Here is an 18050-nt window from a genome sequence, read left to right as displayed (position 1 = left end):
CAGATGATTCGTTCCACAACCCAAAACTATTCATATAAAAATGATTAATACAAAATATAAAGTAAAAATACATAAAACAAATTAACCTGCACTTAACCTTTGAAAAAAATCATGGCTGGCGTGAGTGAGTTTCTAAACTCTTGTGGGATTCCACCCAATGGGACGACACGCGGAAGAGCGTCCCAAAGTAATCGCAGTCTCCCAGCGCTATAGCAGTTCGCCGTAAAAGTGAATCCGAAAAGATCGCGGACATGCTATAAGCGCCTGCCATCGATGGGTGATACAAGGAACAAGGAACATTATAAATGCGCAGGGCACAGTACTACTTGGCCACGACCCTGCCTGACTGCTGTGTCTGTGTATAGGAGAGTGGCAGATCCCACTACAATAAATAACCGCGCTGTTGCCGTTTCAAGCTGAATAAAGCTGGTGCAAGACGGGGACTCGCACATCACAGCACACACACGCGCACAAAGTCACAATGCTGTAGTAAACAGTATACGTTCGTACGGATATTGACTATATGAGTGAAGCATGCCGACTCAGATGGAGAATAGGAGATGATTGCCCACAATCCCGCAGCGAGAGAGAGAGAGAAGAACCATCAGCTCAGTTGTGATCACATGACGCTCAGCAGACAAAGCGTATACATACTACTCGTATTGCAAGACCTTGCTCATTTATAAAGTCAAAATTTATTAAAAATTTTAGCTCGTCTTGCAAAACACTCGTAAACCAAGTTACTCGCAAACCGAGGTTCCACTGTAATGGGAAATTTTAAAAAACACTGTAGTGGGTTAATAAAGAGTTGAAAAAGAAGCTGCATAGGAAAAAAATAGCTGTTAAGACTAATAACTCCAATGTGAATCGTAGGGCATATGAGAACATGAGGGCAACTGTTAAGAAGGATATTAGGTAGGCCAAAATACAGTTGGTGAGAAGTATAGCAGATAAGGTGAAAGGCAACCCAAAGTTTCAGTATTTTAGTAGTAAAAGAGCAGTCAAGGAGGAGGTGAAGTGCACCAGGAATAATAAAGGGGAATTAAAAAATATAGACCGTGAAATAGCGGATCCTCTAAATAAACGTTTTTTTCTGAGGTCTTCAGAAGTATGGAAGTAGATAACCTACCAGCACTAAATGGGACTACTAAGGAGGTACTGATTGTTTTGAAAATTGTAGAGGGATAAGTACTGCTCAGATTAAATAGACCGAATTCAAACAAATCTCCAGGATCTGATAATATTTACCCATGTTCTTAAAGAGATTACAGAGTACAAATATAAATCCTTGACACATTTTTAGAAAGTCACTGCACACTGGGGAAATTCCGAAGGACTGGAAAATGGCAAATATTATTCCATTATTTAAAAAGGGTGACCGGGCAGATCCAAGCAACTATAGGCCAATAAGCTTAACGTGCATCACAGGAAAATAGCGCAACAGGGGTTTAGAAGAGGGAGGTCATGTTTTACCAACATGCTTTAATTTTTTGAGAAAGCAACAAAAGGGTATGATCAGAGTGGAGCGTATGATATTATTTATCTTGTCTTTCAGAAGGCATTTGATAAGGTGCCACATGAGAGGTTGGGCATCAAATAAAAAAAAGTGGGAATTCAGGGTGATGTTTGTAGATGGGTGTAAAATTAGCTCAGACACAGGAAGCAGAGGGTTATTTTGGGTTTGTGAAAAGTGCCCAATAAATGTAACATTATTTATTATTTATGGTGTATGGAGCCCTATCAGAACTGGCTGATGTTAAGAGTGGTGTTCCACAGTGGTCAGTGCTAGGGCTGCTGCTATTTTTAATGTATGTAAATGATATAGATAGGAATGTAAGTAACAACCTGCACAATGGGAGGTCTGAAAATCAAGAGTACACCTTATGAGAAGGATTTAGGAGTTGTAGTGGACTCTATGCTATCAACTTCCAGACAGTGTTCAGAAGCCATTAAGAGGGCTAACAAAACATTAGGTTATATAGCATGATGTGTAGAGTACAAGTCCAAGGAGGTAATGCTGAAGCTTTGTAATGCACTGGCGAGGCCTCATGTGGACTACTTTGTGCAATTTTGGTCTCCAGGCTACAAAAAGGACATAGCATCACTGGGCTGAATGGCCTATTGTTCTGATGTTATTCTGTTCTTAAAATCTGATTATATCTGTTTGGAGTTGCATAATGTTAGAGGTTGGGAGCATGCACTGCAAAAATTTAGAATGCGTTGCATAGTGTCTACTTTATTTTAAGGTATAGTTTGATGGGGAGTTACATTTGTTTATACCCATTTGGAAGGGTTCATGTTTTTATAATAAAATTTTCATAAAATTATTTCTATATTTTTAAGGAGATGGCAATTGGTGCAATTTGTGATGAAAGGGACCTCATAAAGGTAGATTCATCAGTCATTTGTTTTGTAGGTCTATTTAGAAGGCATATAATTATTAGCACTGTAGAAATTACGCTGGTATTTATTGGCTAAATGCATATGGAGTAATGTTTTCTTCTTCTTTTTCTTCTTTCGGCTGCTCCCATTAGGAGTTGCCATAGCAGATCATCATCTCCCATATCTTTCTGTCCTCTGCATCTTATGTTACTCCCATCACCTGCATGTCTTCACTCACCACATCCATCAACCTCCTCTTAGGCCTTCCTCTTTTCTTCTTGCCTGGCAGCTCTATCCTTAACATCCTTCTCCCAATATACTTGGCATCTCTCCCCGGCACATGTTCAAACCAACGCAATCTCGCCTCTCTGACTTTGTCTCCCAACCGTCCAACTTGAGTTGACCCTCTAATGAACTAATTTCTAATCCTTTCCGTCCTCGTCACACCAAGTGCAAATATTAGCATCTTTAACTCTGCTACCTTCAGCTGTGTCTCCTGCTTTCTGGTCAGTGCTTGTAGGCAATTTAAAAATGTATTTAAAAATCTTTTTCAGATAGGTAGATGCTTGGGCAGTTTGCACAATTCATCAGGCATCTTTAGTGCTACTTTGTTTCCAACACTAAATGTGAAAAACCTGACATGAAACATCACATGTGACACTTTTGGCCTATATTCATTAGCTTCTAGTACAATGCCACAATGCAGTGCCACAAAATTCACAAATCTGTTTAACACCTTTTTCTTTTTTTCACTTTCTTTTTGATCCTACTAATCTAATCTCATCCCAGTTAATTACAACTTTCAAAGTTAAGTATAGCTGTTTAAGATAGACTCACTTTTATTATGCAGATTAGAATAAGTATCAGTTTTACTGGTACTGAATGCGATTGTTTTCTTAAAGCTCCCAATTTGTGTTCTCTGGTCTTATGCAAACTGATTACTACCCTAAAGAAATTTTTGAAGATTTAAAGGCAACGAACAGTTATCATATTACACATCAATTTTCTTGGCTACCGATAGCTTCAGGCTCACACTTTCAGTGTGTTTATTGTGTTTCCACAGCAACTCAGATGGTTTTGCGTTTGTGTCATAGATAAAGGTAACTTTGGACCTACTGTGGTTTTACAGAAGCATTTAGTCCTACATTTGCTATGACAGCGCTAACTTAGAAAGGTAATCTGTTTTGATGAGGCCTGCATATTAATTTTGGGTATTTATGGAAATATTTGGGAAAGGTGCACTATGCTTTTAGTGAAAATTTCATATTTTTTTTACTTGGGAAATTAGCATCTGAATTTTTCTTAATTTGCTTTTCAGCTCCTTTGAAAACATCCCAAACAATATTTGAGAGATTTGAGAAGATTGGGAAGAAACAAAATAAGGAACAAGTACCTCCAGCTTCTTCTTTTGAGCAACAGCAGAAGAAACGTAATGCAGGAAAAATGAACAAGAAACCTTACAGCAATGAAAATGGACAAAGATCTGGTAAATTCAGATCTTTACAGGAAGCCTTCAAAGCTGTAAGTACAGTAATTCACTGTATAGACTTTTAAATATTTTATGAATACTGATAAAAAGAATGAAGTTTAAATAAATTACCCATGCATTAATTGTAAACAGGTAAAAAAGTGTATAAAATTCTGCACCTTTTACGGGATACCTTTAATAATATGTTCCCAACAAATTTGACAAGAGGTACCCAAAGCAATTAATTCTTTTTTAGTTTTAGCCATGTTTGTGTTACGCACAAAAAATGCTTCTCCAAAAGCCTCCTCAATTTTTCATCTGTTGCTTAGTGTGTAATGGATAATACTGAAAATGTGAAGTTTACAAGTTTATTCAATCTGTATTAAAGCATTCTGCTAAAAAAGGAAAAATTGCAATTTTTTTTGTTATGGTTTTTGACAAAACAGCACATATCCATTATACTTTTTTTTAAATTTTTTTTTATACTAAATCCTAAATATCTGCTGAAGCAATTAACACAGTAATATTTAAAAGAAATAACTTAATATTAAACAAATGTAATGATAAAAACAAATACAGAAGGACATTCTTAAAACTCAAATATAGGTTAAGTGGGAAGCAAAAGACATGTAGGAGGCATAAGCAAGAAAAAATACCTTAAGAAAGATACAGAAAAGAATGTCACAAAGATGGTCATGATTGGGGAAACGCTTATGAAGCATTGTTCAGGACATAAATAATTTTAAAGATAGATAGCATAGATAGATACTTTATTAATCCCCAAGGGGAAATTCACATACTCCAGCAGCAGCATATTGATAAAAACAGTATTAATTAAAGAGTGATAAAAACACAGTGCAAGGTGGAGAGTGCGAGGCAGGTATATGTTTCCTTAAGAGGCATTAGCGCTCTGGAAATGTGTTCTTTTGAATTGCGGCGTTTTAATTAACCTGAATTTAAATATTTATAAATAAAAAAGGTATTATCCCCACCCCTCATGCAATATGACGGTTACAAGATTACACGAGAAGCATAAAGGATAATCTAGCTCTTTATTGATGGGTATTACAAACAGGAAGCTTATGACAGACATATCAAGCATGTGGGTATCTTGATCTACTCAGTCTTGCCATCTTTCGTTTGCCACGCTGAAAGGATTTTAACCGGACGGAAGACGTAATCTTCTACCTGGCCTCGGACAGAAGACATAATCTTCCGCCCGGCAGCTTCAAAGTGTTGGCCGTAGGTCCATCTTTATATTCAGGTTGCTCCATGTGCAGGCTCCTTCTCTTGGATCCAAACAAGGACAGGAAAGGACTCAAACCCCACCTTCAAAAATACAGGAATAGCACAATGCCTACATACAGTTCTCATTCTCCCAACAAGGAAAGTGTGCTGACAGAAATATGTCTTTAGGCTGACTATTCAATTCTCCAGTTGTCTTTTGGGTCTCTAGTCCTGTGCTTGGCTCGGCAATTCTAAATGAAGATGCTGTGCCCCTTGTACCATACTTGGTCAGCCTGTATGAATGAGTCCATAACAGTGGGCACAGAGAACAGTGACATTAAACTTAAATAACAAAACATAGTATAACATGCCACCCTTTGTCACTGGATCTGTGACAAAAAAAACAATACTTGAAAGTCATATCCACAAATCAAAAGGTACTAGATCCCTCTTTACATTGTAGATATTTCAAAATCATTTGTGGAAATGTGAGGTGTAATACCACTATAGCTTCTGTACCGTTCATCTAATACCAGCGTAAATATTAACAATGACAAGTTACAGTACATTTGGACAAACAGTTACATTTAACATGGTGTTACTACATAGTGATCATTATATCTCATCAGTTGTATCATAGCATCGGATATTATAATTCTATATAGCATCTTAATGGATTTCACTATTCTTTGGTACTCATAACATTTCTAAATTCAGTATGTTGCTATATGTACCCCACTCTTTGGTGTCTGATCCCTTGTTATAAGTTATAGTTGTAACATAACTCAGATGCTATTATAGATCTATTGCTATGATTATTACTTGTTCTTAAACTAGTATTATTGCATAATTGTACATTATTTATATCCTTCCCAACTTCATTATTGAATGTTCTATTCCCATTCAGTTTTACAATTTAAACATTATTGGTGGTTAATTATGCATATCCTCATACCTTTGAGCCCCTCTTATAACATTTTCAAGTCTATTCCTAAGCTTTCTATATTCATGCCTTGTGCAACCCAGTGGTTTGTAGATAAAGTCTTTTGCTTGGTGGCTTTGCAGATTCTTCCGTACAAAGTATGACTGCTTCAGGAAACAAAAGTCTTTTACTATTGCTGGAAATAAAAAATTTAAACAGTCCTGTTGCCATTAGAGCTCATGAGATGCACACATGGTGATTGTCCATTTTTAGCAGAGGAACACTTCCCTCTAGGCTTGCCCTGCATTCAGCATTCATTCATGGGAGCCTTCAACAGCTGTCATCTCACTTCAGTGGCATTTTACAGCCTGTTTTTGTTAGGAGTCCATAAAACTCTGTTTTGCAGCAAAAAATGTCTGCACATAGCATGGCTTCAGATTTACTCAGCTGGACTTACAATCTTTCATTGCTTCTGCACTTCTGCCACTCTGGAAAAGCAAGTAATTTCTTCACCAGCTATTATCAGGTATGTGCATCATATCCAAAGTTATTAGTAAAAGTACAGTCTTTTTTAAATCTTCATTCCGTATAACACCACCTTCTCATCATTGATCAAACTTTTTACCACTGGCTTGGAAAGACTTTTGGCACCATTAAATTGAGTGGCCAAAACTAAAATACTTGCTAGGCTAAACTATAAGAAGGGTGAAAAGGTAGAGCAAATACACAACATAAAACAATTCTTTATCAATCATATGTATAATATAATGCAGCACTATTAATGACAATTCTAGACCCATAGTTCTCAGTTTCGTATCATAAATAACAGAGATAATTTAAATATGACAAATTATTACATTTAAACTAGGCTAATGAAAATATTTCTTCAGTAGAATAATACACTAATCAAAATTTAAACATTACATCAGCTATACATTACAGGATGTTACATAGTTGAACTTTGAGTGTTTTCATTTTTGTCTAAACAAAAACCTTACAATATCTAATACCATAGAACAAACTAGCTTATCTTAATCCAGAGACAAATCTTTTAAATGTCTTTAAAATATTACAACAGCACAGTTCATATAGACTAATGGTTCTAATGTATAACTGAACATTCTATTTAGCTAAGAGCATTATCACTGAGCATTTGACCTTAATACATTGATATAATAACAAATATTCATAAAATTAATCACTTACAGAAATGAATCAATATATGTATTCAGTTCTAATACATTTTGTAATTACTGAAGTGATAATAATAATCATTTGTTATACATCAAAATATGTAAACCCTCTATACTGTTTTTATATGAAGACTAGAGAAATAAATCAGTCTAGTTTAACAATAGGAACATTTTTAACCTTTGTATTTTTCATTTAAACATTTTATTATACATGATAACACTTGCACTAATCAGCATGCAAGGAAAATAATTCCAATCACTGTTGTTCATTAATCTATGATTGATAAACATTCACCACCCTTTGGTTGGATTATTTCTAATTTCTCTGCCCAAACTTGCTATTAAGCTATGTCTTGCAGCTTGTATAGAAAAAAAAAAACCCAAAATAATTTGTTTTCATCCGTTAGCCACAGGTTCTGATGAATCTGTAGGAAAAACAACATCTATAGGCTTGAAGTTATATATAAAACTTTATGCTTATAATACTTGAAATTCAGATTTTTAAATTCCTAACTCTTTAACTGACTGTGCAGCTGGCTGTCTTTTTGCCTTGCAAGGGCATATGTCATCTTATATTTAAACCTGCATCTGTTTGTAGGCTTCAAAACATTCCAGGCTTCACTAACCAGTCATGATCACTTTTTACTTACTAACATTTAGAAAGTACATGTATTACTAAAACAATTAAATTTAAATATGATTCCCGATTACTATAACAATTGTGTTATTATATTATTATATGGGACGTCTCCCATCTATTAGGGTTTCTCTTTCACATTATTAATTAGTCAGCTGACACACAGAGACTTACAAAAACACGCATTTACTACCCCAGACTCTGAATAAGAATAATTTATTCTTTTTATTTTCTTTGCTAGATTCTAAATCCCACTTCATGCCCAAGCAAAATTACTTGGCTAAACAGAAGTTCTTTTTAAACAACATTCAGCAACTGTTCACAAACAATCAGCCTTCACTCGTTTCAGTCATTTCAACATACTCACACTCTCTTTTACAATTGCATTTCATTCATAGAATAAAGTTTTCTTTCAATTGTATTTCAGTTACAGAAATCTCTATCACACGTGCTATAAACTCGCTTGAGGTTGTGCTTTTTTTTTTTATATCTATGAGGTTTCACCATGCAACACACTTAAACGCGTCTTTTCCTTCATGCTTATTAAAACAACTTCTCAGGCTGCAAGCTGGTATCGCTTTCATTAAATTAGTAGTACATTCTTACCTTAGTTTTATACGCGCTAGTTTCCAGATCATGAAATAGTCCGTGGCGAAATCTGCGCCCAGTGACAACGAGGAAACACTTAATTTCCGTGGCGAGCCTACAGTTCCAGCGGCATCAAGGACAATCCACTCGTGAAATCACGCAGCACAGTTCCACAACAAGAAAGCATTCCCATCAAAAGTTACGCGGTCACAAAGAGCATTCTGACTTAACAAGAAAAATATACGTGCTTGAATCTTTATTCGTATCAAGTGTGCTGACCACTGCGCCACCATGCTCTTCCTTTATAGTATCTAAAATACACAACCTCCATTCTCGCACAATCAGGCACATTCTGCTTATCACAAAAACTTGTTCTCCCTTCTCATTCAGTATTATTAAAAGAGCATTTTTCCTTTAAACTTGATCAGGGTTTAAAAGGAAAAACGTTTTGCACGTTTACAAGCCTTTAAACAAAAGTGGAGACATTCTATTTGCGTTAAACCAATTACACAAATCAATAATTATCTTTCTTTGTTATATGAGAAACTGTCTCATTTTTAAATTTACACTTATCCAATTAATCCCTTCTTAAACAGTATGGCCAGTACTTCCCCGGAAGGGAAAAAAAAAGCATGTTTCTCGTCGCAAGGTTTAAAACCAAATGTATTTATTCCTTTTCCAATTTTTAGTTAGAGCTCTTTGCATTACAGTTTTTTTAAACATTAGCTTATGACGTAGGTTCGTAATTTAAGCTATTTTAAAAGGCGATTTCAATAATTTCTGTGTGTTTAAACACATGGCATGATTCTTTTTAGCAGTACCATTATAGGTGGGGGGTTGCCAAAACCTTTAACCTTTAAGGCAGAGTGATTACAACAGCTGCCGAGGTCACTCACTGCGTTTTAACACGTGGACGAACCGTGTGCATTGGATTTCTATTATGCCATTAAAGGTGTCTACAATTTATTTTAGCGAGCGCGATCGAGCCGTTATGGATTTTATCAGCATTTTTTCTGTTCATCTGTAAGTAATCGACTTCAGATCCTCTGGATGCGGAATTGATTCATCATACAAAGTAAGTAAGTGCCGGCATGCCTATGTACATGATATCTTAACGCACAGCTTTTTATTGCTTTTTCAAAATATTGTTTCTAATGGCTAAACGATGCAACTTATTTAAATAAGTGTTCCCCAACATGGCATTTATTTTTCAGGCAGGTTTTGGACTTCGTACAGCAGTTAAATAATCTGTGTTGTCCACGTGGGTGCCGTTTCATTTTATTCAGGACAACCAGTCTCGTGCTATAAGTTTAAAACTGTTGTTTCTATTTTTCCAGTTTAATCCCACATTTATACCCATGCTTTTGGACTTAAAATTCCAACCTGCATGGTATAGTTTAACAGACGCTACCACAAGTCATTGGCAGCTGTCTTTTCTTTTGCCCATGGCCTGCTACAAGACTGCCTCTTGTCTTTTGCCGGGATTTACGATTATTATTAATTCCTAATAGCCCCATTCCAATTAAGGCCTGGCACTCGGTCGGGATGTCCATGTCTGAGCGCGCGACCAATCCCAAAATATATTCAATATTTCGACCGACCCTTCATTGCCGTCATTATCAGAAGCATATTATATATATATATATATATATATATATATATATATATTATATTATATTATATTATAACTAATATACGGTTATTAATTTAGCCACAATCCTGCCGGACTACGCCAATCGTGTTATACTATGTTTTGTTATTTAAGTTTAATGTCACTGTTCTCTGTGCCCACTGTTATGGACTCATTCATACAGGCCGACCAAGTATGGTACACAGGGGCACCGCATCATCATTTAGAATTGCCGAGCCAAGCACAGGACTAGAGACCCAAAAAACAACTGGAGAATTGAATAGTCAGCCTAAAGACAGACTAGTATAGTATATTTCTGTCCTCTGTCAGCACACTTTCCTTGTTGGGAGAATGAGAACTGTATGTAGGCATTGTGCTATTCCTGTATTTTTGAAGGTGGGGTTTGAGTCCTTTCCTGTCCTTGTTTGGATCCAAGAGAAGGAGCCTGCACATGGAGCAACCTGAATATAAGGATGGACCTACAGCTAACACTTTGAAGCTGCCGGGTGTAAGATTATGTCTTCTGTCCGAGGCCGGGAGGAAGATTATGTCTTCCATCCGGTTAAAATCCTTTCAGTGTGGCAAACGAAAGATGGCAAGACTGAGTAGATCAAGATACCCACGTGCTTGATATGTCTGTCATAAGCTTCCCGTTTGTAATACCATGTGAACCCGTCAATAAAGAGCTAGATTATCCTTAATGCTTCTCGTGTAATCTTGTAACTGTCATATTGCATGAGGGGTGGGGATAATACCTTTTTTATTTATAGTTATTTAAATTCAGGTTAATTAAAATGCCGCAATTCAAAAGAACACATTTCCAGAGAGCTAATGCCTCTTAAGGAAACAGTATAACAGTCAACAACATTGTATAATGTTACCGTTTACCAGTGTGGAATTGAAGAGTCGCATAGTGTGGGGGAGGAATGATCTATTCATTCTGTCAGTGGAGCAGGACAGTGACAGCATTCTATCGTTGAAGCTGCTCCTCTGTCTGGAGATGATACTATTCAGTGGATGCAGTGGATTCTCCATGATTGACAGGAGCCTGCTCAGTGCCTGTCACTCTGCCACAGATGTCAAACTGTCCAGCTCCATGCCTACAATAGAGCCTGCCTTCCTCAATAGTTTGTCCAGGCGTGAGGCGTCCCTCTTCTTTATGCTGCCTCCCCAGCACACCACTGCATAGAAGAGGGCGCTCGCCACAACCGTTTGATAGAACATCTGCAGCATCTTATTGCAGATGTTGAAAGATGCCAGCCTTCTAAGGAAGTATAGTCGGCTCTGTCCTCTCTTGCACAGAGCAACAGTATTGGCAGTCCAGTCCAGTTTATCCTCTAGCTGCACTCCCAGATATTTATAGGTCTGTACCCTCTGCACACAGTCACCTCTGATGATCACTGGGTCCGTGAGGGGCCTGGGCCTCCTAAAATCCACCACCAGCTCTTTGGTTTTGCTGGTGTTCAGTTGTAGGTGGTTTGAGTAGCACCATTTAACAAAGTCCTTGATTAGGTTCCTATACTCCTCCTCCTACCCACTCCTGATGCAGCCCATGATAGCAGTGTCGTCAGCGAACATTTACACGTGGCAGGACTCCGAGTTGTATCGGAAGTCCGATGTATATAGGCTGAACAGAACGAAAGCACAGTCCCCTGTGGTGCTCCTGTGCTGCTGACCACAATGTTAGTCAGACCTGCAGTTCCTGAGACGCACATACTGAGGTCTGCCTGTAAGATAGTTCACGATCCATGCCATCAGGTATGAATCTACTCCCATCTTTGTCAGCTTGTCCCTAAGGAGCAGAGGTTTGATGGTGTTGAAGGTGCTAGAGAAGTCCAGAAACATAATTCTTACTGCACCACTGTCCCTGTCCAAGTGGGAGACGGATCGGTGTAGCATGTAGATGATGGCATCCTCCGCTCCCACCTTCTCCTGGTATGCGAACTGCAGAGGGTCGAGGGCTTGGTGGACCTGTGGCCTCATGTGGTGAAGCAGCAGCCGCTCCATGGTCTTCAATCCCATGTGATGTCAGGGCGACAGGCCTGAAGTCATTCAGCTCACTAAGACATGATACCTTTGGGACTGGGGTGAAGCAAGATGTTTTCCAAAGCCTCGGGACTCTCCCCTGTTCCAGTCTCAGGTTGAAGATGCGCTGTAGAGGACTCCCCAGCTCCAACGCACAGGCCTTCAACAGTCGTGGCGATATTCCATCTGGTCCCACTACTTTGCTGGCACAAAGTCTCCTCAGCTTACCTGGGCTGCTGTAATTGTGGGTGGAGGGAAAACTCTCTCCTATGTTGGTATCAGAAGAAGGATGGGTGGAGGATGCAGTACTCTGAGGTGAGAGTGAGAGTTGGTTAGGGTGGTCAAATCTGCTAAAAAAGTTGTTCATCAGGTTTGCTTTCTCCTTGTCTCTCTTGATGGAGGCACCCCGCTTTGAGCTGCAGCCAGTGATGATCTTCATCCCATCCCACACTTCCTTCATGTTGTTATTCTGCAACTTTTGCTCCAGCACCCTGAGCTGGTCTCTGAGTTTCTTCTGCACATGCTTGAGCACACTGTATACTAAAATACTACTTTAAAAAATTCAGTACAAATTCACATCCTCCTCAGTTTTTCAGCTGCTACTTATTTGCCAGTATCTGGCAAATTAAGTCATTTTTAAGAACATCAAAGTCTAGTATAGTCAGCTAAATATAAAAGTTTGCAATGGAATGTATACATTGTCACATCCTGAAAGGAAAAGTTGGAGCACCTCTGCATTCAGGAGCAACTCAAGGCAAAGGCCAAGTAGGCACAGGCCTAGGGATGACATGACTTGGAGGATGCCAGAGCTAATCCGAGTGACCCCCAGAAATCCCCTCTCCCTGCTATAGGATTTCATTTTTTGATATGTGTGATTGTGAATGCTCTCTTAGAAGAACCGAACCTCTCCACCCACACTACAATATTGTATATGAATGTGAATACACAGATCTCCCAGATGGAACTGTAACCCCTTCACCACCAGATCTTCGATTTCATTTACAACTGTGAACACTCTCTTATTTCCATGGGGGCTCAATACTTTTCATTGTTATGTGTGAATAGGGGGAGTATCCATCCACCCCTCTCTAGGTGTGCCGTGTATGTTTGAGCCAACCTTATCTGTGTGGACCCTGGTGTTTAATTGAAGGAGAAACAAAACAAATAATTAATAAAAAAGAAAGTCAAAGATCAGTAGCCACAGCTGAATGATAGCACATATGAGCAGTTGTGCTTTCACAAAGTTGTAGCTCCATCTGCTGCCCTTTCTGGTTCAACAATGAACAACCTCTTCCCGTGGCAGGTGGGTTTATAAGTTTTGTTCCTTGGAAGAGGCAGGACTTTCAGGGAAAAGTAGAAGTAACCATAATTATTAAGAGCCCTAAAGGTGTCTCCCTAAGTTCTTGTACCTGGCAACATATAAAAGAGACAATCTCAAAGTAATGAGTGCTTAATGAGAAGTGTCAAATGATTCATGACAGTGGAGTTTTGATGCTTGATAATAAGAGAAGCGAAAAATTATGATATCCTGAATGGAACACTGTTAAATATACAGTGTGTGCATTTTACTTTAGAGTATGCATCTCAGAAGTATACAGTATATTCTGTGCATTTCATTGTAAATAATGTATATTTCACTATATAGTGTATGTGATTCAATAGTAAAGAATAATGAAATTGCGCCTCAACTAATGATAAACAATAAATACCTAATCAAATCCGTGTAAGTCAATGTTGGCCAATTAACCATCACACAGACTTGTTGGAAGTTTGGAAGGTATTTGTAGTGGTTTGCACAAAAAGGGAAGTGGAATTTTTCATACTCTTAAATGAAAGTATACATATTAATGTGCCGAACAGTAAGATAAGTTTTTTTTCCTTAAAATTTGATACCCTGTGGCACACAAGTGGAAACTCTGGTCAAAAAATTCAAATATGATCATATATTAATAGTGATCAAGAAGTACTCTGCAGTGTTCATTAGGGTATGTGTACCAGGTTGCGCTTGGTTGAGACACTTTCTGAAAAATATTTTATGTTTGGCATAGCATACTATCAATCAAAGTTGTGAAAAAGTGTGCACAGTGCATAACTACAGTGCTTATAAAAAGTATTCACCCCTTCATTTTATTATTATGCAACATTGAATCACAGGGAATTTAATTTGGCATTTTTGTCACTGTTTAATAGAAAAGAAAACTCTTTAATTTCATAGTGAAAACTGACCTCTGCAAAGTAATCAAAATTAATTGAAAATATAAAACACAGAACAGTTAATCACATAAGTACTCACCCCTTAAATATGACACACACAAATTGTACTGGTGCAGTCATGGAAATCACTTATCTCTAGTCAAAGGGTTTCAGTTGATTGTAGAATAAATTCATCTGCCTCTAGAACGTCCAACTTCTGGTGAATCAGTGTCATGGCCTAATGTGCACAATGAAGACAAAAGAACACTCCAAGCAACTCTGAAAATGTGATTTAAAAAGAAAATTTTAGGTGAAGGGTACTAGAAATTATCCATGTTGCTGAATATCCCTTGGAGTATGGAACAGCTTTAAATTTTCCAAAGCCAAGCCATATGCTGCACATTTACAAAAAAAACACACCATTCCCTGGAGACCCTGGAAGGGTAGACAGTACATTGAATGAATGAAGCAAAATACAGGGATATCCTGGAGGAAAATACTTTGTAAGAAAGATGTACATTAGGAGATATGTTTTCTAGCAAGACAACAGCTCTACACAGAAATAGCTGAGAAACCAGCACTGTTAACGTCCTGTAGTGGCAGGGTTAGAGTCCAAATCTCAACACAACTGGAAATTTGTGGCTTAACTTGAAAAAGGCTGTTCAGTTATGGTCCACATGAAACCTGACGGAGCTTCTGTAGTTTTGCAAAGAAGAAAGAGGAACAGTTACATTGGCCCGATGTGCAAAGCAGATAAGGACCTGTACACACAGAATCAAGGCTATCATGGCTGTCTTTTTAAGAAAAAACAGTTTAATGGGACTTCTGTTTTGGCTGTGGTATCGTACTGGTATTGAGTATTGTAAAAATGTTACAGTATATATACAGAACATATATCACATGGTGTTTTGCGTGTTTTTTAATATGTTTGAAATGCAACCTTTCGTATTGCAAGGAATTTAATTGCTGTGTTTTTTATTATAAAAATGCATTATTTTTTTTCTACTCTAGTTATTTATAATCATGAGTGAGTTAAAAAATTAATTTTTAGAATTAAGTCAACCTAACAGAAATGAATATACCAATTTCCTTGTCTCAGCTTGATATAGGTGATCTTCAGCAACAACTTCAAAACAGCCAAAGAGTTTTCGCTGAAAACCCTTCTGTATGGGTTAAGGACCTGGCTGGATATCTGAACAGCAAACTGCAAGCCCCTGATAACGATCCAGCTCTCAGCCAACACCCTTACGGTAATTTAAGTTCAAGCCATTGTCAGTTGTGGCTCATTGCTTTTGAAGTCTGTAATTTGTTTTGTATGATTTAGTTTGGCTGAACCAAATGTTTGTCTTCTATTTTAATATATATTACCTGTCACCTGCAGCTCCGTCTGCATAGTAGTGAAACAGGACAAACTTTAAAAATCAATAAATAAAAATATTTCGGATCCAAGGGCCTCTTCATATACAATATTTTTGGTTTTGCTATCAGGGGCGAGAATGTAGCTGTGATTTCTAAGCCAAAAATGTAAAAATTTGGCAAGGTATCTCTGGCCAAGTGGAATGAATATACACTCCAACGTGAAATGTTGCCACTGTATCTGATTGTGTTCAGCTCTGATGGAATAGCGTTTCCCGCATGGGGAGAAGAGCACATGGCTAATATCTCTGCCAATGAGCAGCTACCCCCTAAAACACACGTAGCTGTGATCTCTCTCTCAAAAACGTCAAACATTACTCTTTAACAATCTTTAGATGATAATGTCTGCTGAACAAACAGGTATTGTTGGCTATGCGGAGGCATGGTATGCTCCAACATGTGGCGAGAGGTGCAGTGACTCAAATGGAGGCTGGCATGTGAGATAGGATGGCTGTATATGTGTTTGTGTATATATATGTGTGTGTGCGTGCAAGATCATGCTTACAGTGTAACGTGCTTGTTCCACACCGGGTTTTGATACTAATCTCTTTTCTTCAGACTGCGTCTACCACAGCAGTGATTCCGAGCTGTTGGTGTTCTTCTAATCTGAAGATGGGAGCTAAAGCAGGACGATTGACTGTGCTACAGCTCCTATTCTGAATGAAGTCTTGAGACTGTAACCGCCTTCTCTATACAGTAATCAAGTACCTGTATTTTCTTTGAAAAGCTGGACCCACCTTCCTGTCTCTTGTGCAACACTATGACACAAGCTTGACAATACCTGTATTAAAAAAAAAAGCGCTTGTTAAACTGCACAAAATGTTTCATTTAAAAACGAGACATTAGATATCTTTTTTTTTTTTTATAAAAATACAATATGAGTGCAATTCCCTGAGTCCAAAAATGAAACTCGCACCTACACATGGGCAGAGGATAATCTCAAGTTTCCAATCCCAGATTATTTCAGATGGGGAATATTGGCTAACATGATATCAGGGCTCACAAATTAGCCAAAACGTAAGGCTTAAATATTAAAATTAAAAATAAGCAGTTAATTGAATAAATTCGAATTTAGGTTAATGAATTACATGCACATTTGTCTGTGCTTTTTTATAGTTATTTTAATATCCACAGCAAAAACATATACCAACCTCAATAAAGAGAAGAATCGTAGTAACATTCAGATTTTTTTAAATTTAAGAGCCATCAAAATCCCCACCAATAAAAGAAACAACAATTACACTTTTTTTGTTTTCGGTGTAGTATTGACAATTGGGTGTGCAAATCTTAAACCGCTCAGCCTGTTTGGCACGGATGTTAGTCTTCAATAAGCACACCAGTTTGAATGTGAAATACTTTACTTTCAAAAATGCCAAAAACACGAACTGAAAAAGAACAAACATCAAAAAACTAATGACATCTGCGCATGCCCACAAGGAAGATACATTGTCTTAAAGGGTACAACAACAATGGTTCAGTCTTAGTATTTTTACCATAATTATAAATTTAACAATCTCCCCCTTTTTTTAATATAAACATGTAAATCTTTTATTTTAAATGCCATACCCTGTCACTCAAAGCTTTCAGCAGCATTAAGGCAGATGTACCCTTTTTTGTCAAACAGTCAGACAACTGCTCCTTTGTAGCTGACCAAAGTATTTGGTCTATTCTACCAGAGTGTAAGAGTTTTTATAGAGATCTCCAATCTGTCTTCTTTCTGTGACACATTTTGTAAATTTGATGGCATTCACAAGAGACTAGTTGTCAATGATACATGTAATAGGCAAAATGTATCTGTCTGCACAACCTTTATATAATTCTGAGAACAGAGTTGTAAGAAACATTGCACTGTCAATTCCATCTGCCAAAGAAAGTGTTTCTCCTGCAAGAGCGCTCCAAACAGTCCTTCTTATCCATTTAGATTGCCAACAGAGTGGTGAGAATTTACCTCCTTTGCCCATTAATATTAAGAAGTGTCCACCTTGGGTACCACCATTATCCAAATTTCCAAGAGAAGCATCACTAAACAGGACCAGTTTTAATGACTCATCATGCCCTAAATGTTGAAATTTTAATGTAATATGTTCAGACTTCAGTTTCCTCACTATTTTGTTTGTTTCATGGATGTTTTGTACTGTAGCATACTTCACGTTGGATGCTAGGTTACAAACATCACATCTGGCCTGCTTTGCCAAGCAACCCATAGAAGCTGACCTATTTTTGATTTCAGTTGATAAATTTCTGTATTTGTAAGTGGTGCTTACCATTGCAAGGCTCTTGAAGAATCTATAGGAATAGGACAAAAGTTTTTTTTATGTAGGTTTCCTGCTGTAACTGTATAACTCCACCAGAAGAATTCACCTGTATGC

General features: G+C 37.6%; 1 protein-coding gene across 1 annotated transcript in view; it reads left to right on the top strand.

Moving 5' to 3' along the window:
* Positions 1-18050, top strand: part of tmem214 (transmembrane protein 214) — a 73365-nt gene that overhangs the window by 11346 nt on the left and 43969 nt on the right. Inside the window, exons 2-3 of the mRNA XM_051925009.1 lie at positions 3701-3903; positions 15365-15515. Of these exons, the coding sequence (XP_051780969.1) occupies positions 3701-3903; positions 15365-15515 (354 nt within the window). The remainder of the gene's footprint in view (positions 1-3700; positions 3904-15364; positions 15516-18050) is intronic.

This window comes from Erpetoichthys calabaricus, chromosome 3, assembly GCF_900747795.2.
Source record: "Erpetoichthys calabaricus chromosome 3, fErpCal1.3, whole genome shotgun sequence".
NCBI lineage: Eukaryota > Metazoa > Chordata > Cladistia > Polypteriformes > Polypteridae > Erpetoichthys > Erpetoichthys calabaricus.
Note: the sequence above shows the minus strand (reverse complement) of the source record. Positions and strands in the feature narration are given on the sequence as shown.